The 25,231-nt window shown below is 38.6% G+C and overlaps 1 protein-coding gene across 1 annotated transcript in view; it reads right to left on the bottom strand.

The window, feature by feature from the left end:
- Window positions 1-25,231, bottom strand: part of gabbr2 (gamma-aminobutyric acid (GABA) B receptor, 2) — a gene marked incomplete at its 5' end in the record, with an annotated part of 151,194 nt that overhangs the window by 100,658 nt on the left and 25,305 nt on the right. Inside the window, one exon of the mRNA XM_079485535.1 lies at window positions 11,282-11,419. Within this exon, the coding sequence (XP_079341661.1) occupies window positions 11,282-11,419 (138 nt within the window). The remainder of the gene's footprint in view (window positions 1-11,281; window positions 11,420-25,231) is intronic.

Raw genomic sequence — 25,231 nt, forward strand, 5'->3', positions numbered from 1 at the left:
TACCTCCAAAAATAACAATATAAATAATACATGACAGAAAGGCCTCCTTCCTTTCAGACTTTTATTTAGGACCTGATACGTATTAAAACTTTATGTATATTTGGGAAATGGCGTGAGAATGCCCGCAGTACGTGAGCCACCAGCTCTTATTTCACCCGGAAAGTTTGGAAAAAGGTCTAAATCTATAATGAAGACAGATTCAATATTTAGCGAAGGTCAAAATGTACAATGTGAAACTCTGATGCCACAATTACAGACATTTGTATCTGGCCTGGATTGGGTTAGCCAAAGAACAGTAGACGATATGCTCATTTACACAAGAAACGCTTGCTTGCGCCGGGATTCAAATCACAGTATTAAACATAAATTTATCCAACCTCCTAAAGGAAAAATAGCCGTGTGTGAATATTGCTTTTTTATGAGATATAAGAGAAATATCATGTAATGTGTCTATTTTCTACAGGTACAATGAGTAGCATATTATTAAAAAAAATTGTAGGCCATAAAGCATCTACAGTACTCACAGGCCCGGCTCCAGATATGAGATAAAAGGTGGGCCACGTGGTTTTCCTGTAGGGCGGTTAACTACTGTATAAGTACAGTACAATAACAATTTAGCTTTCTTTATATTGTTAACACTATATTAACACTTTTATTTTGTTTTATTACATTCATACGTTTATATTTAATATTTTTTGCATTCAAATATTTTTATATCACATACATTTTGTGATTGGCTGTTACATGTATGTGGTGTGGGGGCAGGATGGACGCAAAGAGTCGCTGAGAGAGAGAGAGTCGTGCCAAGTCTGTTCACTGCAATGGAAACGTTTTTTCACAGCAACAGTGGTTCACGTGTCTCTGGGTGGAAGCAGGGTGGGCAAAGCTTCTGATAGGGTGGGCAAAGCCACCCTAACCCCCCCCCCCCAGGCACAGAATATGAAAAAAGAAATGTTGTAGACTTCATACACTATTTATGTCCTGAACCATATGAGAAGCTAAATTAATCCGCTTAGCAAACCAGACAAAAGTGAATGAATGGAAGTGAAATAAAACAAAAATAGGGGCATTCAAAAATAAATTACAAATGTAAATCTTGTCTGGCAATAACCATATTCATCACAATATTTCATGCACGGATTCCCTCAAGGAAAAGAAGGAATCATTCAGGAATCACCCTCATACTATCCTGCGAAAATCCAGCATGACACACACAGCTCTAAAGTGCAAGAGAGATGGATGATGTAAATGTGGATGTTTGTTCAGGGTGTGCAGTGTCCTCATGTAATATAATTTAGGTTTTTCACTCTCACTCTGTGAATGGGAGTTTATGTTACAGATATTAGTGAGCCATGTCAGACATTTAACTGGCTTTTATTGATCCCCGCTTTCGATCTAGCAGGAGCACTTTTTTAATGGATTGTAATGGATCTGCACTTTGAAGTCCATTGCTCTGCTAAATCTAAGCTTGTTTGCCTCTCAGTCTCAATGATGTTTTTTGCATGAGAGTTTAAAGAGTCTTTTTGACGGCAATCATGGCATTTGCATTGCCCATTTCCCGTGAGGCCTTTCCCCTCAATGAGTCTAATGGATGATCATGGAAGGAAAGGAGTTATCTGGAATTTGTCTGCTTGAGTTTGTGGGCTGATGTCATTAGGAGCTCCGCATATTTCATGATCATCATCGCTCTGCCACAGATTCAGAATATAGATAAACTTCCAATGTCCATAAAATCCAAACGAATAAATGTTGTAGGACTTTTCAATATGATCTTGTTAGTATTTGTAGGTGTTATTCACTCACAAATCATGTTTGGAAAACAGGTACAAAGTAGAGTAGATGTACAGCTTCTGAAGCATAAATCCTTTGAGCACAACTTTATCAACCGCATGTATTCAATTGAAAAAAAAGTACCGGTGATAAAATGTTGAGTAGTTTTAATTTAATTTAAATATACAATAGAATATCAACAGAAATGTACATTCATCAAATTATATATAAAATAAATGGTTATGTTGTAACCTAACACACACCGGAAGTTACCTTCGGGCCAGGCACGTACGACCGATGAATCCATCTATAGTCGGCACACTAATTTTAGAAACAGATGAAATTGTAGCAAGTCATCACACACGGTTATGCAAACTCTCGGAACCTTTTCTCTTGTTTGTTGTCTTTTAAATTTGCACAGTTCTGCAAATGCCAGAAACAAATTTGCAACTGAGATTTTGAGGCAAAGAGATATATATTTTTCCTTTAATGGCCACTGGGCTTCTCTGTCACTGGATCTTTGAGTCTGAGCCTGTTACAGTCGTGGACGTGTTTGTGAAAAGGGCCCCAGATGGGTTCAGGCATATGACAATGTGTTGACTCATGTCTGCTTGGGAAATAGAGACCTGTGGTCATTGGAATGGTCTGGCCTCATTCACACAGCGGGTACTGGTGTCATCATTCACCTCTGAATGCCAGAGCCGCACAGTGCAAGAGATGCCATCTGACGCAAGATTGGACTTTGAAGGACAAAAGCTTCCCTAAATATTTTCCTAATATATCACGATGGGAGGATGTCAGAAGCTGAGCTGGTTTTAGCATTGATGATGTTCTCTGAAAATCAGCTTGTAATGTGAGCATTTGTGATAATGGGATGATTTGAAGATATTGCAGGCACATCGGATTACATTGTCTCCAAGGGCAACGGTGCAACGTGATCTCATTAGTAAGTGTTGATATTTGTACGCTAACTACACGTCTAGAAATTGATTCTTCGTGGAGGTGTACAGGAAGTTTAATTCGGGCCACATTAGGTTTGTCTATGTTGTTGCCGCCGGCACCATATATAGAGGCAATATTGTAAGGCATTGTTTGAAATGATATACAGACCACTTTAGAAGACGTACAGTAAACAATGTTGGTCCAACACTGGTCCCGAACATCCTGTTTGAGTTTTTGTAATTACTTTACTGAGGAATTGTATCGCAGGATGAACATCAGTTTGAAGTCTGTTGTCCCATGCTGAGAGTTGTCTGTGCAATGTGTTGACTATGTAGACATCAGGATCCCTTATGAGGCTGCATTCCATTTTGGTTAGTATGCTGTCGTGAGGAAGCTTCCTATGTAGAATGCGATACGGACCACTAGCGTATGTTTATAACAGAACTCAAGTGATTGATTTGAAACCAAAAAAATTCTCATTTCTTTCTTCAAGAAGTGACACTAAGAAAGAAGAGATAATCTGCTCAGAGAATGCTTACTGAGCCCCTAATTTTCACAGCAGTGTAGAATTAACTGTATCTCAGACGTCTCTGGGGTCTTAATGTAGCGCTTTAAAACAGAACACTGCTAATATGCTGTAAAAACAGAGGCAGCAGCTCCACTCAGGGGGTTTATCTGCCATTCTTGTTGTGAAAACCAAACCCTGTCTTCGTCTTTTCTCTTCCTCTCGCCGACTCTGAATCACAGTGGGATGTCATTCTTTCATGTTCCTCCTTGTGCAGTCTGTGTTTCATCACCGATTCGGTCATTTGAATATATACTCTCCGTGATTCAGAAGGCATCTAGTGGTGAGGTTGCAAATTGCAACCAACGGCTCACTCCAACCCTCCCTTTCGAAGCACTACGGAGGGTGACATGGGACAAAGAGGTCGTCCGGTTTTCTCATCTCTGAGAAAAAAGTTAAGGGCTACTGTTGAACAACATGACGAATTCCATGCAAGGGACCTGTTGTGTATGCAGATAGAAATAGCTCATTCTAAGAGCATAAAAACATAACACTTAAGGTCTTTATACACCTCTGAAGACACAGTTATGTATATTATATTGCATTTCTGTCAATACTGTAGATCCTCAAAACAATTAAACACTGGACCTTTAAAAGGCATTATATTTCAATGCATTACAATTAGATCATTTCTACGGATCAATATGACACATTGTACAATTTGCTAAGCAAAAATCACAGGATCCATTCACAGTGGTATTTTCTTGTTGAAAGCCCTTTTCCAGCAGTAAATAATTCATACTCCAGCTCCTCAAAGTGATGCAGAAAATGTGACCTAAATAAGAAATATCAAAGCCAACGCGAAAAAAATACAGTGCCAGAACAAGGTTAAAAGAAATATGAGAGCGCATCCTTTAACCATGTGCACCAAAGAATAGTACATAATCTAAATACGATCAATCATACACTACTCTCTTATTTTTCTAAAGAATGTTGCAGAACGGAAAAGGTTCTTATGAAGACCAGTCACTTCGTATGCAATTCCATTTGATTGGACACTCTCAAAACCATCAGGGAGGTCTTATCTGTATGTACTGTAATGGTCTTCTGAAAGAGACCTAGAGACATAAAGAGTCACAGAGGAAAAAGTTCCTTATGCAGTACATCCCTTTATTGTGTTTAACACAATACAGACAGCTATGACCTCATCACAACATATCATACACATGACATTACAGCAGTCGTTCAGGGTCAATGCTGTGGTACTGAGAACAGTGTGCGGAGCAACACAGCGGGCGGCTGCTAATGTGGCTAATGAGTGTAAACTGGACAAACAGCTCTCATAGATGAGTACACTCACTGCAGCACACATATGGACATTTCATTATATTCTACTGCAGTATGAATTTACTGATTCACGCATGTGTGTTCCTGTAGTAAAACACTGCGCTAACAATCCCAGTGATCAAATCTATATTCTAAATGCAAATGAATTTAGATAAAACTGTCTGTTGAATGCATACTGTGAAAATAATCTAATATTATGTTTTCTAGAGTGTTAATGTACCAAGAAAGCAGAAGCGGAGCTTGATTTTATCCATCAGGTATTAAATCATGTTTTACACTAGAATGGAGGCAGAACTCCACATTTCAGTTTATAGTGAAAAGTGGAAGACAACCCCCCTCCTGTAATGCTGTGTGTGTATGTCCGTACGTGCGTGCGTAAGTGTGTACTTGTATACATGGTTTACGAGGACATCTGTGTAATGATGTGTATAACTACAAAAAATGGTTTACAGGGACAGTTCCTGTGTCTTCATTAAACAAATCACTTAAAAAACATACTAAATGATTACAGTGAATTTTACACTGCAGTGCTCTGTATTTAATGCTCTTTATATCAGTGGTGTGTTAAGGCATCCATCACTACTAAGGGATTTGAAAAACAATAACACCAAATACGACCATACAGTAGTTTGTCATATCTATAGTATGGACCAGAATATTAGAGACATGGAGTGGGCTTGTTTGACTTGGGCCTGTAAGCAAACCACATAGAACACTCATTCAACCACCAAGCAATGCTTTTGCAACCATCCGACCTACAGTAGCAACTGCAACATCCTGACAACCACTTAAAACAAATAAACGTGTATCTTTTTGAACGATAAACACAACTCATGTCTTTCCAGAAAAAACTTTAAATCTCATTTACTGTGTATTGTCTGCTATTTACAGTAAGCCTGATACCACTGTCGTTAGCTGATAGTGTGATGTCACTTCCTTCTTACAAGCCAAATCTTGGTTTCATTCATTTTTCAACATAAGCCATGATATAACTTCTATGTTTGTCAATTAGAAACACTGGAACGTTTTAAATGGGCTTTTGCTTGGCCCACCAACAGACTGAGTCATTTAGGTCATGCTTTTCAAATGCCCGACAGCAACCCTGCCAAAGCCCAACCTGTGATTTTTTTACTTGGAGCCCATGAAATATGGATAGTGAACAAGAAAGGGTTTGGCGTTAGTGAGCAGTGCACAGCAGCAACACATGTTTTATTTAGGAGTTTACAATGGCACTTGGAGGAATTGCTGCAAAACTAGCTTTACTTCTGGAAAAGAATAGAATATTGTTGAGGCAAAAGAAACAAAGAGACAAGAGAGTCGAGTGTGGACGGACATGATGATATGCAGGAGGCAGAAGTGTATTCATGAATGAATTGTTTGTTTGTTGTCTGTAATCCTTTCTGCATTTGATCAAATTCTCTGAGATTCTCATCTCGCTGCAAGTTCTGCGATTTAAGGAACGACAACACAACGCTGTTGTCATTCTACCATGGCCACATTCGGTGATCTCACAGAAAGAAAACGACATATTGTGAGATATCGTGGACTTCTGGTCAGCCAACAGTGACTGTGTTTCTGTGAGATATTTTGCTTTTCGAACTCATTTTTCCAAGGTTTTTGTTACACCCAGCAGAAGCAGTTTTACCGTCCTGCATTCAGTTTTAGTTCAACGGAGAAATCGACATTTGGGATGTTGTTAGTTGCTTTCAATTATAACCGACAGTATGTGAAAGCCATTATTTCTCAAAAACAGGGAAGCAGGACCCAACACATTACGCTCTGAAAGCTTTATGATGCTATAAAAACCCTTTCTGGCTCACACTATCTATAATGGGCATATAACTTGCAGACAATGAAAAATTCACTACTAACAGCTAATTGATCGTCAAAGTCGGTCCACTTTTGGAGCAGACCACTTCCAAGAGTTGGCAAAGACCTTTTTCACTACAAGCCAAATCCTCCATTATTCAGTGGCATAGAACGGCCCATACAACCTCTATGTACACAAAAGCCACAATTAAACACCAACACATATTCACATAAAAAATCTAAACAACAGAACAACACATCTTCCTTCCTCTCTCACTTTTCGCCGAGACCTCTGCGGGTAGAGAGAGTGTGAACCTCTTACTGATACCATTCTGGGGCATCATGGGACATGAGTCACCAGCAGTATGTGTGAGAACCGCTTGCGGATCACTTGTTACATAAATCTGAGGGCAGATGGTACCCACAAACTGATCACGGTAACACCCACAGTGAAATGTGAGAGGTGTGTGCAGTGCGTGTTTGTGCACCATTTGAATTCCTTTCACCGGATTAGGCAGAATCAAATCTGACATGGTCTAAAGACGTTTAACGTTGTTGCTGCAAAATTGTTTCTATGTTGAAACAACGTACATTTTCAGGTTATCCAACAACACCACAGGCCTCTGTGTTTCCTTTCCCGAGCAAATGCTTGGTTTTTCTGAAACAAAATGCCTAATGCCACATTCTGTCTAACCTGTCTGTTTCAATATTCTGTTTCAGAAATGTGTCAATTATAAATTCCCAGGCTCCCTTTACAAATGAACAAAAATTTGTTTTAGGCCGTATGTTAACTAACTCACTGTGCAATCTTCTCTCTGATAGTCTATGAAGCGGCCGCATGTAAACAGCCTTTGGGAGTTGACTGTTCTTCTCACTCCTGTAGCTGACGTCAAAGAGGAAGACAACGTCTGCTGAAGTACGTCGACAGCAGTCTGGTTCTGGCACATGCCCGGCTGGGAGAAGATGAGAGGCTGACAGACTCGAAGATATACTGCTTGGATCTCAATAATACTAGGGATAATACAAGCGCAGGAGGAAACGCCCATGCAAACATCTCTAAATCATAGAAACAGTCTATTTATACCTCTCCTGGCCTAATTTGAAGACTCTAAAGCTCACTATGATGGCATAGAGTATTATCAAGCCATATGATCTGTCAGTCCAGCAAAACAAGGAATGTGAAAGTGCCAATGACAAACACATGTACAAATGTATAATTATTTACACTGTCAAAATGATGTAATGATAAAGTCATGGCAACATATGTTCTTAAGTTATTTTTACTCATTTAACAAAGTTAAACAATTTCAGCGTATTTGTAAGTGATTGCAAGTCATGACTAGACTTGATCTAATTTAATGCAGTAAAAGAAATACTTGTACAGCCAATTTGATTTTACATAAAAATGTAAAACATGAACAAATTCCTTTCAGTTCACATAAAGGTGTTCAGGTTGACAAAAATGTTTCTGATGATCCTTATAACTTTTAAAGAAGACATGGGTTTAAATGTATCAAATTAGGTTTAAAGACAATACAAAAATTTAGAAACCATCTTTCTCTCATTTCTTTCATTACATTTTTATTTTATATATATATTTTTTTATGGATTTCTTGGGGCAACTGAAAAAGAGTCCATAATAGACTAGCTTGGATGAGAGTTAAGTTTAAAAAGCGTGGAACGGATATGCCTTAAAGTGGTTTTAAAATGCCAAAAGGATATTTCTGTGAAAAACGTGAAAAAGACAACATAAATAAAGTGTATGTTATCTTCTTATCTTTAAAATGTATGTTATCTTCAAAATTACAGCGCAATTGCTTGAACTGGCACAAGCCAGATTCAAATTGAACACCGTGGCTCAATTGTCTGAGAACATGTGCTTACCACTAGGCCATAACTTAAAAAAGGCATTTCTGAGCACACTACTGTTGACTGTACAAACGATTCCTAAAGCCATGCTGTCTCCTTCACAAACAGATGGACTCCAACAACAAAATGGCCGCCCCGATTCAAACTACACTGAAGAGTACAGCAGTTTTGACAGTTAAACAGATGTTATTTGCTTCGTAACGCCAAAAAGTTTTATATTATTAATATAATTGTCTATTGTATAAGCAACTTATTTTACTTTAGCTTGTCAACCGCTTATCAAATACAACTTCTACCCAGAGCAAAACTTTATTGCTCAGAGGTTGATCTTTAAGAACTTAATAGAGTTTAATTAAAGTATGTCTGATTTAGGTATTCAATTTGTCTCGGATGTTTCTCAAAATGTTTCTCTAAATTAAAACACACAACTTGGTATTTTAACAAATCGGAGCTGTCTTTCACATTCTTGAGATTTTTGGAAATATAGCTTTTGGAGACCTATGGCCAGGGTCTGATTTTTAGGTGAATCTGAGAAGCATTATAAAGAAAATGCTGTCAGGAAGATAATATTAAAGTGATTTATTGTCTTTCGTTTGATAGGTTGAGTCTATTTCTTAACGTCAGGGGATATATTACAGTAAATGTCCAATTGCAGCTTGGCATTGCATATGTAATAGACTTAAGCCCGTCTAATGACGTGTATTTAGATGTAATGGGCGTAATTACCTTCATTGAAACAAAGATGTACTTTTACATTATAACATCTTCGTAAATAGCATCTGATCGACAATAAGACCTGCCTATTAGTTGCATAATACAAAGCAGAGATCCCCTGTTTATCATTTTCCCTGTGATAAGAAAGATGACTATCGCGTGAGGACGCAATTTCACCAAGGAGCTTAAGGAGAAAGGAATGTCTCGGCTCAAAATAATCACTTTCTCATAGTCTGGGTGACATTCAATTTGATTCAAAGCACTCGAATCATGTTAATATCTCCACACTGATGTATGCCACTTCATAACAGAGGAGCCATTCAACACCACGGAATGCCAAGTGATGATTCGGGAAACACAAAGGAAGCTCTGCACTATTTAATTACACAGTATGGAATAACAGATCTCGCATCCTAAGGAATTTCAATGGCTCTTGAGGTCATACGTTTACTTTGGGAATGTTTGCATGTTGGCCCACTTCTGGAGGTTTTACAGCCTGTTTGAAGAAACGTCTATCGTATCATCCCTAAAACCATCGAGCTACGCTTGACGCTGCTCGGTTTTGGCACCCGCAACCGTCTGAAGCTTCCATTAAATATAATTACACAATCCATCAACCCGACGCCATCTCCCATTCTCATCAAACACATGCCCTAATTGAAAAATAGAGGTAGAGCATCTCAGTGTTGATGTGGAGTTTTGATGGTAATATGTTTCCGTCACCTTTGTTTCTTAGGAAACAAATCAGATAGTAAAGCAGGTGGGTGCAACCTCCAGCTGTCGGTGCTCCGGCCCTCCTCTGAAGCTCGTAATGGTGGCCGAGAGGAGGGGCACGGAAATGATACAAGGCTGGAGAAGCTAAATGATGTGCACCTGGTGCTTATCGCCTCATCACCACTGCCATAAATCCAGCACTGGATGTCTCTTCATCATTGAAGACATTCCAGTAGTGCGTTCATGAGGTGGCAACCAGGTCCAGCTGTAAACCGCTTCCACCTGGAACATGCTGCACGGTTAGGACACCACCGTGATTTGCACCAATGTTAATGCTTTAGTCCCACTTGCTTCCTTTGTTTGTGTTTTATTTTGTCATATAAGACCCCTTCTGAAGCGTGTCACTGCTAATCCCATAGTGTGTATGTGTTCACTTCAAATCACTTTGGCTAATTAGAGATCTACTCAGCTGGGGTTAATGGGAGATTAGTCCACAAATTAGGACTTCTGTAAGATTATCCAGCACTTCAACCCCTCAGGAAGAACAGACCAGTCTTTCAAACACCAGAAATTCATTAAAGAGTTTAATGGCTAAAGAATTCTCCGAAATGTCTCTGATTCATTACCGTCATCGAATGTTAAAATAACTTTTTATTGTATTACTTGGGCCGTAAGTGCGTTAAAGGGGTCGTATCATACCACTTTGATTCAAATGACTTCTTGAAAAAACGTATTGGCTGTAAGAAAGCCATTTCATTGAAGCTGAAATGTGAGTTGTTAGTCCTGCAATTTTCTGACATCAGATAAAACATTTGACAAAACATAATAGAAAATAATGGGGCTGAGCAGAATTAATTTTTAAATAATTTTAGATGTGAAGAAATGATTTATACAGAAAGTCATTCCCTAAATACTTTCACAGAATACTGTACAGTATGTACAGTACAGGAATTCCTGATACTCTCATTCAGGCTACTTTTGTGGAATACATTTGGAAAAGAGCCAGTGAAATATCAGATGATTTCCTGGCTGACCGTTCAGAACATCTGCCAATACAACAGTGAAAATCTAGGTGCCCAGAGGGGTTTCCCCATTGGCATTTCTTTCTACTCTGACATGCCCCTAATCGGAAACATTATACCCCGTTACTTCCTCATGCCAATGAGCCAATGGCTACAAATGTATTACAACTTTTTGTCAATGATGCACTCAAACAAAGATTAAAGACATCACTAAAGATTTTCAAAGAAGACAGGAAGATAAGCACAAAATAACCACATGCTGACTGTCTGTTAAAATCACAGTATTAACACATTAAACACCCCCTCGGGTCTGCTTCAGAAAGAAGCTTCTGTACAAGCTATCTTAAAACCTCAGAGAGAGGTCTACTCATTTTTTCATCAGCATTGAGATTGAATTTCTAGCCCAGCTTTGCCGATCTTTGATTTAAAAGTTAAAAGTAGTTTTTATTTATGTCACAGAGGAAGTCATTAGTGCACATTTTTGGCATTTCTTAGTGCGTAAACTCTCTCATTTAACGTAAAACCTTTAGCATGACATTCCAAACAAATGTAATATGAACAAACATCGCAATGTTAACTTGACACAAACCTGTACAAGATTCCAACCCTCCAACGATTCAGCAATTATTGATGTCACTGACGGGCAAACTCCTCCAAAGATCATCAAATGTTTTGGACCGTAGCAGATTGCATCAAAGAAGGCCCGCAATCCCTTTGCATTGTCACACTGAAGAGAGAGAGAAACAGAGAGAAGAGAGAGGAAAATTTAGTCTGAGAATAAACTCTACAAATAGAACAGCACTGTCAATCACAGTGGCATCATTATTTGTACAGGCTTTCAAATCAATCCCGCTGAAAAGCAGGTTTTAACCTTGAGAGTTCTTTCTTCGTTGAGATTCATCATGTACCACCACATGTGCCAAACCAAAAAGGTAATGATGTTCCCCTCAGAATGTAGTCAAAGCAAAAATGGGAAATCATAATTCGGTGTAAATGGGGGGGATGTGGACCTCGAATTTCTCAATGTGCAAAACACGCTGTGATGTTCTGGAGAGTCGTACTGCTGCAGCACTCTGCACCCATTTCACATCACTATGGCAACGCTCTTGGCGCTGTAGATGTGCTGAAGGAAAGCAAAGATGGAGCAGGGCTATTGATTGCCATATGAGCCACTAACTGTTTTGTCTTTGATTTTCTCATGTTGGTAATGATATTTCAGTCCCTGGTAAACACTTCCGAAGGTCAATTAATGGCAGTCAGGTTGACCCTACTCATTCCCGGTCGTAGTCACAAATGTCTTAACACTACTCACCGTGATCTGGTCAGGAATTTCATTTTGGTGTTTGGCTTTGCTTTCTTTTTCTTTTTGTCTTGGTGTTTAAAATAGTCTGTGTCAAAACAAGTGTTTGTTTGTAACATTTTGGGGTGGTTTCCCGGACAGGGGTTAGGTTGAAGCATGTTTTACAATCATGCCTTTCAAAAAAACATTACTTATGTGCATTTTGAGACAAAACAAGGGCACTGGGGTATTTTAAGATATGCCAGTGGCAGCTGTTTTAATTTTGAACAACTCTAACATTTATTTCAGTCTAGGACTAATCCTAAAACCTGTACGGGAAACCACCTCTTACACATTTTGCCTAATATGATTAAAACACTTTACACAGAAAATTCATTCAAGCACAAATAACTGTGTCTACTCATTAACCTACTAAAATCCAGTTCAACCCGGTGTTAAATGTAAAGAGAGTGTCTTCGGTGGAGAGACACTGTGAAATCCTAGCCGGTCAATTTGTATCAATTTTGTCAATGTGAATCGTACTAAACTGTACGATCATTGGAGAAAAAGGATTGGCGGTCAAACTTCGCTATAGGGGGCAATTCTTCCTATTAACAAACCATTAACAACAACTTTTTCCCCAATAAACTTTTAACTTGTTGCTTATTACTAGTCAGCAAGGTAATTGTAAGGTTTAGGTATTGAGTAGGATTAGGGATGTAGAATATGGTCATGTAGAATATGTGCTTTATACGTGCTAATAAACAGCCAATATGCCAATAATAGGCATGCTAATAACAACTAGTTAATAGTGACAATTGCCCCCATACTGAATTCTTTCCTCCCCTTACCCTGCACCTAAATCTAACAATACTGACGCAAAGGAAAATCGTACTTAATTGTACAAATAAGATTGTAAAAATTCATGCAAATTTGCCACCTCGTAAGAACATTATGATTTCCCGAGAGGTTGTGTTGGGATTTCTCTATTCCTAAGGAAGCACACTGAGTAGTGTTCACTAGCCAGTGTGCTCGGGGGTTAGAAATAGAAGGGTTGAAAATAGACTATGGTGTTGGAAATGCAAAAATATGGGATGAGGCACTGCGGGGTGAGTCGATTGAAGTGATGGCGTCCGTAATGCTGAATAAAACAGCAGGCTTTTAAAATATCTCATTTGCATATTTCCTCCATATTCACTTAATTCTGGTCATCAGTGCCCACAAAAAGTGCAAAATAGGCCTTTCTTTTTGTTTAACAGAACACCGTCTGTTCTCCATCAAGATGGAAGTTCAGTTTGAGGAATATGTGAGTGTGAAAACCAAAGCATGTATACAAAATCGACAACACAGCGATCAACAACATATCAACATTCCATTTTGACATCATTTAAGAACACTGATCAAACAGAAAGCCATGAAACGTCAGGTAACTGAGCAAGGAATTGGGGTGGTCATGTGACTAAAACACAGCATGCCCCATATTTCACTAAAATGAAAAGGCAACTTTCGAAACGTCAAACACACCAGGTCTTTCGCCTTATACGGTGTGTTTGCACAATCTGCGGCTTTGACCATGTTGTCATGGGAACTCGCTCCTTACTTTGAACGCTAAATGAAGGAGCAGGCAAGGCGGCATTGATAGATATAGCCCGGATTGGCTGCTGTTACAATCATGAGGCTATTAATCAGCATTCAGCGGTGACGCTGAGGCCTTTATTCTGAATATAGAGCTGGTGCATGAATGAGAGACATGATAACGCCACCATATCACTGCAAATTACTTAAATGGACTGATTTCATTATAAAATAGTGTATGTACAATAAAATATCCTCACTCTTTTTAAGGGTCCAATACAAGTTATTATATGGTATAAAGAATTGTGGATTACAATGAAAAAGAAACATTCTTCCATCAAAGAACAAAACTAACCGATTTATAAAAACAGATAGAAATGCATGCATAGGTGTACATATAGATATGCACATACAGTAGTGGTCAAAGTGGCCCAAGTTTGGACAATTGACATCTTTGCTCCTTGTTTGGATATTTTAATAAAGATGCATTTTAAGTTAAGTTTTCTATGCATGTTGTTTTGCTTGGTTTGAAGTATAAACTGAAGCCCGGCCTTGAGTAAAAAATTAAGAAGAGGCTTGATAAAAAAGTACAGACAGAAGTTTCTAAAAACATAGCCCAAGAGAATGACTAGAAAATATCACAAGAGAAAATGAACAAATATCAATAATATAAACAATAGTCGGTGTATGCTTTGAGTCCAGGGAGCTTTTTCTCTTAATGGGTTTTTCAATATTAGAATAAAAGCAGGGGCTTGCGTTTTGCCAAATAATTTTGACCAATAAATACCTTAAAAATGTGGACTGCATGCTGTATCTATGCAATATACTGCATGCATGTATAGTTTAATTGCAACTTTTTAAATATGGTAAACTTTATTTAATTTCTATCATTATGTAGTAAAACCCATAACTTTGAGCAGAATTGACTGCTTTGAAATTGGTTGTTACAATGAAAACCTTTGTTTTATAGTTCTAGGGTTCTAACCAGGTCCAGAAAATACGATCACATAACCCCAATTTTATCAACCCTTCACTGGCTACCCATTAAGTATCGTATTGACTTTAAAGTTATTTCAATCACTTATAAAGCCTTAAAGGGTTTAGCCCCTACCTACCTAACGGAGCTTCTATCACACTACAACCCATCACGCTCTATAAGATCTCAAAATGCAGGACTTTTGATAATACCTAGAATATCTAAATCCACCAGAGGGGGTCGAGCTTTCTCATACGTAGCACCTAAACACTGGAATAGCCTTCCTGATATTATTCGAGGATCAGACACACTCGCCCAATTTAAATCTAGATTATAGACGCATCTTTTCAGCCAAGCATTCACTTAAAGCATATATGCTAAATAAACCACCAGGAGATGCTGACATTAGATATTATTTACTAGAATAATTGGATTTATTATATAACACACCATGTAGTGTGTTTTACCCTTTCTTGGGTTTTTCGTTTTTCCCCTGTAAAGCTGCTTTGGAACAATGCAAATTGTGAAAGGCGCTATATAAAAAAAATTGAATTGAATTGAAAGTGTGTATCCGAATAAGTATTCATGTGAAAAGTGACAAAGAATACAATTAATTGTTGTGAACTGTGTAAATTTTTTTAAGAACAGTAAAGTATTTGCTAAGATAATCAACATGCCATTACGCAGATTCCATGGACAATTCCTTGAAATATCTGGGTCGAGTTATTAATTCAGCATTTAGTTGGTCAGTCTGCTCAACGAGATCATGTCAGAAGCTAAATGTGTGTTCACTGGAATGAGCCCCAAACCACTTTTAAAGTCCTGTCAGTAGAGCCTTTAGCATCGCAGAATGGCCCAGCACAGTGACCACAGGGCTTACTGCTGTTGACACTCCCTCTCCAGTGTGCTGACTCTAAATCTCCGGCAGATCAGGAGGAAGATGTATAAAGCCAGACATCAAACTCCAGGAGGACACTGTCTTAAGATGCTATTTCTAGCTTATAAACTCAGTCACATTTTGCTCGTGCATTCAGGTGAATTCAGTGTCGTTGTATAAGATTTTAGAATATTTTAAAATGAGTCAATTTTTGTACGCCACGTAAAGCATATTTACGATGCTTTTTCAGTTTTATTTCATTGAATGTGCAGTGTAGATTCAAAGGGGAATTTATTTAATATTTCCTTCTGAAAAGGATCAGGAACCGTTTCCCCCATGAAAAACGCAGTGTTAAAAAACTGGTTATTTATGGCAACGGCCGAAATTAGGAGCACTGGCAAATTTTACATATTAGGCACATTTTCCGCAGCTCATTAAGATAACTACAAACAAACCTGAACTATAAAAAATGTTTTCACTATAACATTTTTGTGTGCATCTATTTAACATTTAACAGTCAGTTTTACACAGTTCTGTGAGTTTCAAAGCTTCTTTCGCTGCATGTTGAAATGAGTATCTTAGAGGTACTTGGATGGTCCACAACTAAGTAAAAATCATTGCAAGAGCTGCACTGAATTAATCAAATTAAGTGTAACCTCACTGGATTATTAAATGAAACAAGACACATATCATTGGATTATTAAATAAATTAAATAATAAAAATGTACCTACTTTGTCAACACATCATCAATTCGTCTGAAAAAAGTGCAATAAAAGTATCACTGCAAATTGAAACTTGCACCCTAAAGGAACAGAACATTTTTTGTCATAATTTACTCACCCTCAAGTTGTTTAAAATCTGTGTAAATTTCTTAGTTCTGATGAACACAGAGAAAGATATTTGGGAGAATGCTTGTAACCATACAGTTCTTGGATTGAATAACATATATATATAAATGGCTGTAGGAGAATGTAGGAAAGTAAACCGTTCTGGGCCACTTTTGACTACAATTGTAATTTTTCCTACTATGATCAATGGTGCCAAAGAATTGTAAACAGATTTGGAACAATTAATCAAGTAAATGATGAAAGACATTTTTATTTTTGAGTCCCTTTAAAAATGTAAGGTAGCAATTGAACACATTTTTAAACAAACATGTTTTAGTCAGTACATGCCATTGTGATAATCAGTCTTGACATGCTCATTTATCTGTGTGATCTGATGGAAAGTAGAAACAGAAGAGGACACATACATTTGCAATTCCAGAACCAAATGACTCGTAAAGGACAGTAGGCTAAGTGTTATTAATGGATCTGTTTCCTCTGACATCTTCAGCATCGTAAAACGGCCTCCCTTGGTATTGTGGCAACAACAAGGCATAATCACGGCAAGCTAACCGTGATGAAATGGCTTATTAACGATGGCGACGTTCGCAGCTGCACCTGTCGCCAGTCAATAGCAAATTACTTCAGCCGAGTATGCGACATGAAGTCTTCAAGACCAGGTGAGAGAAAAAATGAGAGGGAAAAAGTATTAAAGGAGAAGGAGACAATAGGTCTCATTCAATGAAGGTTGTAATGGCATTTTCATTAATCTATAAAAATACAGCTATATATCTTTGTTCTGCTCTTGTTTTGTGTGTGGACTCCTAAAATAAGGTTTGTTCTTTTCGACTCCTGGTACATCAAGAGTTCATATGGAAAATTCTGCCATTATGAGCAATTTCATTGTTTGAAAGTATATAACAGGAGGAGATGAGCATGGTACTCATATGCACTGATTGCCCTCCAAAGTAGGAATCAATCCCACCCACAATCATCATCATCATCCTAATCCAAATAAAACTACTAAAACAGCCGTCACAGATGTACTTCATGATATCTGAAAAACAGAATACCATGAAACACGATTCAATGGAATACCTTTTTTAAATAAAGATCCTATTTATAGTCAAGCACTGTATTTTTCTGTCCATGGATGTTGTACGATTTAACTTTGATGTATAGCTGGAAATGAAGCAGTATGGTTTCATCTATAGTATAAATAATGTAGTATGTCATACAATTATGTCCAGAAGATGAATGATTTCTCAAAAGCCCTAAATTACCTCGGGCTGTCTGGTTGCAACTAATAATGAAATGCAAAACATGCTACCATTCAATTTAAAGCATTAAGGTTCATTACATTGCATGGGACCATATTTTGCACTGTGCTTCGCTTTCATTATGTCACTCGGCTCGATCGTGCACCCGCTGTAACCTTTTCAGACGTACGCATCGGTTCCAGGGCGTGGCAAGATCTTTAGGGAAATCATGAAGCCTATGATTAGGGTCATGTGCAGTTTCCAGCATAACAGTCGATGGTGGAATGTCTTGTCGCATGTTATTACACACAGGGATGAGGGCAAAAGCAGCTCTGTGCATTTGTTCCCCTTCACTGAGCTCAGAGATCCATCGAGCTCCACTCACGCGCGTAAATCCACCTCGATTTTTAAGACCCGGAGACAAGTGGCTTGGGCTTTGGGATATCTGAGAATGCAAACCTATGGCGTGCTGGCTGTGGGAATTTTTGCCTAGGATGTTCGCACCTTTGTGTCAAACGAAACAAGTAGGCTGTATTTGTAATGTTTGTACGACACGGTGCAGTACTCGGCTGAGAGGATGCATTGATTGACTGAGGTTTTGTGGTGATGCTGCTAACCCGGTGATGATAAATCATTCATCCTCAAAAAGGAAATGTAAGCAAGTGGATTGGATAATCTGAGCAATTTTGATTGACTGTGCAAACGTAAAAGCAGCATCATTTTGAGCGCAATAATCTAGGGCTGCACAATTACGTGTAAATGTGATTATTTAATCACGATTAATAATCACGATTATTCTGTCAGATTGAAACTTTTTTATTTCACTTCTGCCTTTTCGTTACACTGAACAATTTCTTAGCATAATGTTTGGTGCTTGCTGTTAATACAATTTTGATTCAGTAATCGATTAAAATATGATTAATCGTGCAGATATATACAACTAGCAGTTCGTGCTTGCCAAGAGGTTTTACAGTTATGGTGGATGATTAGGAAATGAAAAACGACTAAATGCATTCTTAAATTCTCCAATCCATCACCTCTAAATGAAGGTTCTGCTCGAGGGTGAGATGCAATGTTAAGCAAAACGGGAGCATGCGGCAGGTTGCATCACTGAGAAGGTAATTTCATACTCGAAGATTTTAAGATGTTCCACGTGAAGATTAACGATACACGGTGTGCAAACAAATGGTAGGGTGAGCTATTAGTGTGCTGTTACGAAAAAGCCTTGGAACAATATATCTTTGTAATTGGTGGAAATGTTGAAAGAGACAAAACGAGAAGGCTGACTTACGAAAGGCAGGCCATTATCAAGTTAATTATTTCTTGGCCCGAGGTTCTCCATTCTCCCCTGGATGTCTCCTCCGGAGAGCGGGGGGAGGGGGTAATTACTGCCATTTTGGATAATTGTGATGATGTGGTTCTCTGTATAGCATCGGGCCAGGATAAAAAAGGCAGAAATGTAGCCGGTTCGCATCTTAGGAAAGAAAGGTGTGTTTGGCTCGCCGCAGTTTCCCAAACCTCCTTTCTTCAGAATGGTTCCCTTTAGCAGTTCACTGGCCTAAAAACTACCCTTTAGATGAAAATATCTTCTGTGTATTTCTTCTCAAATGTTACATTTAAACAAATGTGATAAAGTTCAATATAGTCAGTGGATGACTCCATGACAAATACGTTTCTTTACAAATTCTTTCTAGGGAAGATCTCTCCTAAAGCTAAAGGTGCCAGAGTTCTCAACACAACTGAATTATCTTCCCGGCTGCCACAGGGAGATGCATTGCAGGGATCCTGGGTAACCCACCACTTGTAGGTTCCTCCTGACAGATAACGCGCCGTTGATCCATGGTTCTGTCCCGGACAGGTTATTACTTAGAACACTGCATGCTGTCTGCACAGAAATCCCAGTTTTAAGCCTAAGCTTCACCTTAAACGCTCACACCGCTTCGATTTATTTGTCTTGCGCCTGTTACTACACCCAAGGTCATCAAACATCCTGAATGAGAGAAGAAAAAGGTATCGCAGGCAAAGATATACATGCAGATATACAATCTGCAGATCATGAGATCTGTCAAAATATCGTCTGAACCATGGGGTAGGCAGTCTGTGAGATAAGCGGTGTCGCCATGTCGGTCAGGGTAAAATACTCTTCTTGCTCTGGGTCCGAAAACCCTCCCATCTGGTCTAGCCCATAATGTTTAGAGTAATGGGTGTCATTCATCAACCTGACTTCTCTGAGACTCGGGGCATGGCAAAGGGTGGACAGCTGAGTGACATGGTCGTATTAAAGTCTGCTCTGAGCCTCACCCTATTCTGAGTCTTGCTACAAAAGCTTCCCGCCTCTGTCCCACATAACTTCATTTAATCAGCCGCATGATTGCTTCATGTCTAGACATTTAGTGTCGTATATACAGCCCTTATCAATGTCGTAATTCTCACGTGTTAAACAGGCGTAGAGATAAAACTGAATCAAGGACCTCCTGTATGAACAATTTGGTTCCTAATTAGAACCAGGGCTCGAACCTAATGTTGAAATAAAATTTTTTTGGAGAGCTATTAAGATATTGTAGGACAGACAACAGCACAAATGCTCAAACGGAAATGCTTTACGCATTCCTTGTGGCAGGCCTTCAGTCGGAGGGTGGTGAAATAAAGTGCAGGCTGCTGATGCTCTGGAGGAGAATTATGCAGAAGTATTGTCATGTGCAGCCCTAGAGTGCCTGTTCAGATGGAGAGCTCTGATTGTGTGGCACTAAGCCGACACCATGAACACGGATGCATTAACCTACGTGTTTAAACAGTGCGAACAATGACCTTCGCCAATCACCAACCGGTTAACAAAGACAGCTTTATTCGCAAACCAGGTGGCCAGCTAATATGAAATGCTCACGTATACATGAAACACCATGCCAGATCACGAACTGTAGATTAAAAGCAAAAGAATTCTCAGTTTTATTCAAATGGGATCTATCGCCGACCAAGCGTGAAGAGCTGATGCTTTCCGTTTTTGACGTTATCATTAAAAAAGAAAACATCAGAGTAAGCGATATCGTACTCTGACATTTTTTTCCTGGGTTTCCCTGACAAGCAACGCATGAAATTTGCATGCACAGCGCTTTAGTATATTAAACATATAAAACAGTAACGATTCTGGCAAATCATAAAATTTTTTGTTTTATGTTTATATAAAAAATGTGTTACATTAAAACACATTTCTCTTCTCTGAGAGCTGATAATTGATTGGATAATTGGATAAACAGAAATGCATTAAACTCTCTTGTACTTCAAACTGCTTTTAAAAGAAAATGGCCTATTCTCTTGTTGGTGGTGCATTTAATCAAGGTGATTGTTCAATTGAGTCCATTGTATGCCAAACAAGTGACCATACAAGCACTGCGGCAGGAGCGGTAAGAAAATATTCATTTGAAGAGCTGATGTCTAACACAGCGTTGCCATGACTACAGGGATGAACAGGGAGACTGAATCTTTAGAGAAATTACAAGGGAAAGTTGGTCAGTTTTTAACATTTTACTTCCACTACACTTGCGGTCAACTCTATGGGTCGTTTCATCGGACGCTCACGATTGGCCCAAAGCTAGTGGCTGATAAGTTTATAAACTTTTAATTTGCTAATATAATTTTTATTTGTTGCGTATTAAAGGCAGGGTTTCTGATTTCTCTAAGCCGTTGTTGATGTTCAAATCACTAAAACAGACACACCCTTACCCCATCTTTCGCTTTCGTCAGCGCTTGGCTCAACTAATGTCCATTCTGTGCTTCAAAGTCTAGTGTGATACCCCTGAGTCTGGTACCCCAAATTAATATGAGTAAAAACTATTTTAACTCGCTAGCTAAAGTCATTAACTTGTTATTTATTTTGCTTTTTAGCAGAAATAATCTACAGAGACTTTGTTCCAGAAGATAAGTTTGGGCCATAAAAGCGTTCATGCAAGAGTGTTGTTTTGAAACCATCTATATTTGGGTCACATTTCAGTCCATACTGTTGGAACAAATGGAACAGCTCTGCTGAGAAAAGCAGATTTTTGAGAAGTTCGAAATATTTGGGGAAACTCCCTTTTAAAAGGAATTGTTTTCCCAAATGTTCAGTGTCATGTTGTTTCAAAGTCAGTTTCTTTCCAGAACACAAACGTTGATGTAGCGCAGAATGCATACAGTAACTAGGGGACAAAAAATGTTAAGTACCATAATATAAAAAATACTATATGTAGAAAAACAACTCATTACGCAAGACCTTCTTCAAAGTCTAGGGTATGTCGTAAAGAGATTAGATTAGATTAGATTCAACTTTATTGTCATTACACATATACAAGTACAGTGTAACGAAATGTAGTTTAGGTCTAACCAGAAGTGCAATTAGCAAATGCAGGATATACAGTTAGAATAAATACAGAATACAATAGTGAGAATATAATGCAGTTATGAAAATATTTTACAGTAGGTATGTTCTATGAAAATATGACAGTAGGTATGTACTATGAACAATATATACAGATGACTATATACTATGAACATTAACACTATGAACATTAATGTACAGGTGGATATGAGCAGATAATAATTTAGAGTAAACAATAGTGCAAGTGATTTAAGTGTGCATAGATTATTGACATTAGCTGTTAAAGTTGCAATGCAATAGGTGAGTTAATGCAGTTGTTGAATAACAGTGCAGTGGATGAGTTAATGTGGTTATTAAAGTTACGGTGCAGTATAAGAGTTAATAATAAGTTGCAGTCCAGAAGATGAGTTAATGCAGTTAATTAGGTTACAGTGCAGTAGATTAGTTAATGCAGTTATTGAGGTTACAGTGCAATAGATGAGTAAAAGCTGTGTCAGAAGTGGGATTCAGATTCAGAGAGGGTTAGCAGGAAAAAACCTTTAGAGCCAAAATGGCTGTTTGAATCAATAACTCATGCCTTGTGTTTCTAAAGCATGTCAAGATATGCACGGAAATCCAACAATCTAAGTAGGTCATGAAGCCTTTCAGCGACTTCAATATTTCATCAAATATGTCTCCTGCATGCCTATGTTGCACAACTGTCTTCTTGAGGGTTTCATTTAGCATGTGCTGTTTTTCTCGCACAGGCTAAAGTAAATAAACACACATTATGTGTTTCATGGAAACATCTTTGACTCGAATGCAAAATTTAAGCAGTCGCTTAACCAGGCAAAATGCTCGAATAGCCATCTTCTGCTGCGATTTTCACACATTTCCATCAACTTCTCAGGGTCACCTTCCATAAAAAGCGTCCAGGTGAATTATAATAATATCTCTGCTTTACTTGTACCAGGCTTACTGTATATAACAACTGTGACCACTGACTCTCCTCTTTCAGATTAATATTTGAAGAAGTGAGCAGGTTGAGTTTTGATTACAGCAGAAACCGAGCGGGGCGATAACAGGGCCCTGCAGCATCCATATACCGGAGCTGCTCCGATTTCATCATGTTATTCTAGCCAGTATCTTCTCATCTTACTGGAGAACTTTAAAGAACCCCTTCCTCCAGTCCTGCTATACTGATCCCTTCCTATGCGCTGCCGAACCATTTACTAGACTCAACTAGACATATTGTTGGAGAACTTCAACCGCAAAGGTTACATCCTCAGCCTGTAGTGACAACAGTCCGCAAATTATTTGAGGCTCAGCTCAGAGAGCTTTTAGTGTTGTATTTCTGTTGACCAGCTGGGGATGAGGGATTTAATCGGTTAACATATGGCGTCATGATCTGATGCCACATGATGTGTTGACAGAGGAACAGAGAGAGCTACATTACTGTCATTCGCAGTTCAACGCAGTTTATTCAGATAATATGCCTCAGTTTTATGAAGCAGGAAACATTCAAAAAATTACATTTTGTCATCATTTACTCACCCTTGTGTCATTTAAACCTGTATGTGAGTCTGTCACTAAAGAAGATATTTTGAAAAGAAATTCTGTGCTTTTGGTGTCTTACAATGGAAGTCAACGGAGGTCAATGTTGTTTGGTTAGCAACGTTCTCCAAAATATCTTCTTTTGTGTTCTGCAGAAGAAAAAAGATCATACAGACCTTTGGACATGAGGGTGAGTTGATGATGACAGAATTTTCATTTTGGGATGAACTATGCCTTTGTTTCACATACAACAAAAGCATACATTGACATGGGCTGTCAAGGTCCAAAATATATACAGTGTATGTATATACTGTGTATACAATATACATGACCTCACTGGACACTGGGAGTCTCAAATCTGTCCTTACATGTTGCAGATTGCAGCTGATTTGAAACAACTCTACCATTCCTTAGTTCAGCATAGCCACAGGAAGGCTCCTTGCTTTCACAGCTAGAGTCCGTAGAGCCCAATAACAGGAAGTGAGAAGTGATGTCTGATGCATCCCCCCTCGCTGTGTGCCACACCCCCCAGCCGCAAAAGAGAGCACATGTGATCGCACCTCCGCTTGATTGACAGGCTGGAAAAAAGAAGGCCAGGGTTTCCCTCTGGAGGGTCTAACAGGGGAGATGGGGCTCTTTTAAAGCTCACCACACAAGCGCTGTGCATATGCTGTAGTTACATATCAGCCACATACAGTCTTTCTGAATCTTTTCTGGGCAATATCTGTTTGGTTATAAGCATTCTTCCAAATATCTTTCTCTGTGTTCATCAGAACAAAGACATTTATACAGATTGGGAACAACTCGAAGGTGAGTAAATGATGACAGAATTTTCATTTTTTGTGAAGTATCCCGTTAAAGATGTTAAAAAGGCAACAAAATAATCTCTCATACATACAATTGGAAGCTGTCCGTGTCTTTAAAATAAAACTGAACGAAATAATCTAAACTTTAAATATGTTTTATGTCTCATGTCATTTGAATAAGCATGTTAATAAACCTCAAGAGTTCATTCATTGTAGGATTCAAAGCAATAAGTCTTGAGCTTCTCATTGAAAGAACCATCTCACGAAACCTATTCGTTCATGTATCAGACTACAGCAAATCTTTTAGAGTAAACCTGGCAAACATAATACAATATAACTGTCGTCTTTTCCTGTTATTTCACATTACACTGTTTTTATTTCATCACATTCAATTCAGACTAAAAATTCAAAACTTGCTGTTGTGGTTGTGTTTCCTCTATAAATGTAATGATGTCACGAGCCGAGTGCTGTGAAGACCACAACTCTAAAATCTTAACGAATTTAAAAAGTCCCAAGGTGTGCCTGCGAGACTTTGTAAGATTGTTTGGCACAGGAAGCGGTGCGTGTGGGGTTAACTCCGGAGGGCTCTAGTGTTTCTTTATCGTCGGGCGCTGCTGGGCAGCCAGGACACATCAGTACGACAGACCACAACATCTCCTATGACTGAAGCCACTGGCCATTCAGCAGCCAACTGTGTGTATACACACACAAGCGCACTACTACACACTAACAAGGTTTTTGTTCTTTTGTCCTGCTCGCTTGCTTTTGTGATACTGTACACACAACAAGAGTACAGAAGTGTAAGTGTGTGTGGTGCGTGATCATCCGTATGAACCTCTACATTTTGAGACCAGGTTTTTCTGCAGCTCTGCAGCCCACAGGGAAGATCTGCACTTGTAAAATTCACACAGTTTGCAGTTGGATTAAGCAGATGGGATATTAAATGCACAAGTCGACATCTTTGATGCGAGACGTACAGTACAAGAAGCACTGAAGACAGCTGTAACACTTTATATTAGCTTTCATCAATAGCTCTGAAATGTTTAAATCATACAATA

This window comes from Barbatula barbatula (genome assembly GCF_947034865.1).
Source record: "Barbatula barbatula genome assembly, chromosome: 21".
Lineage (NCBI taxonomy): Eukaryota > Metazoa > Chordata > Actinopteri > Cypriniformes > Nemacheilidae > Barbatula > Barbatula barbatula.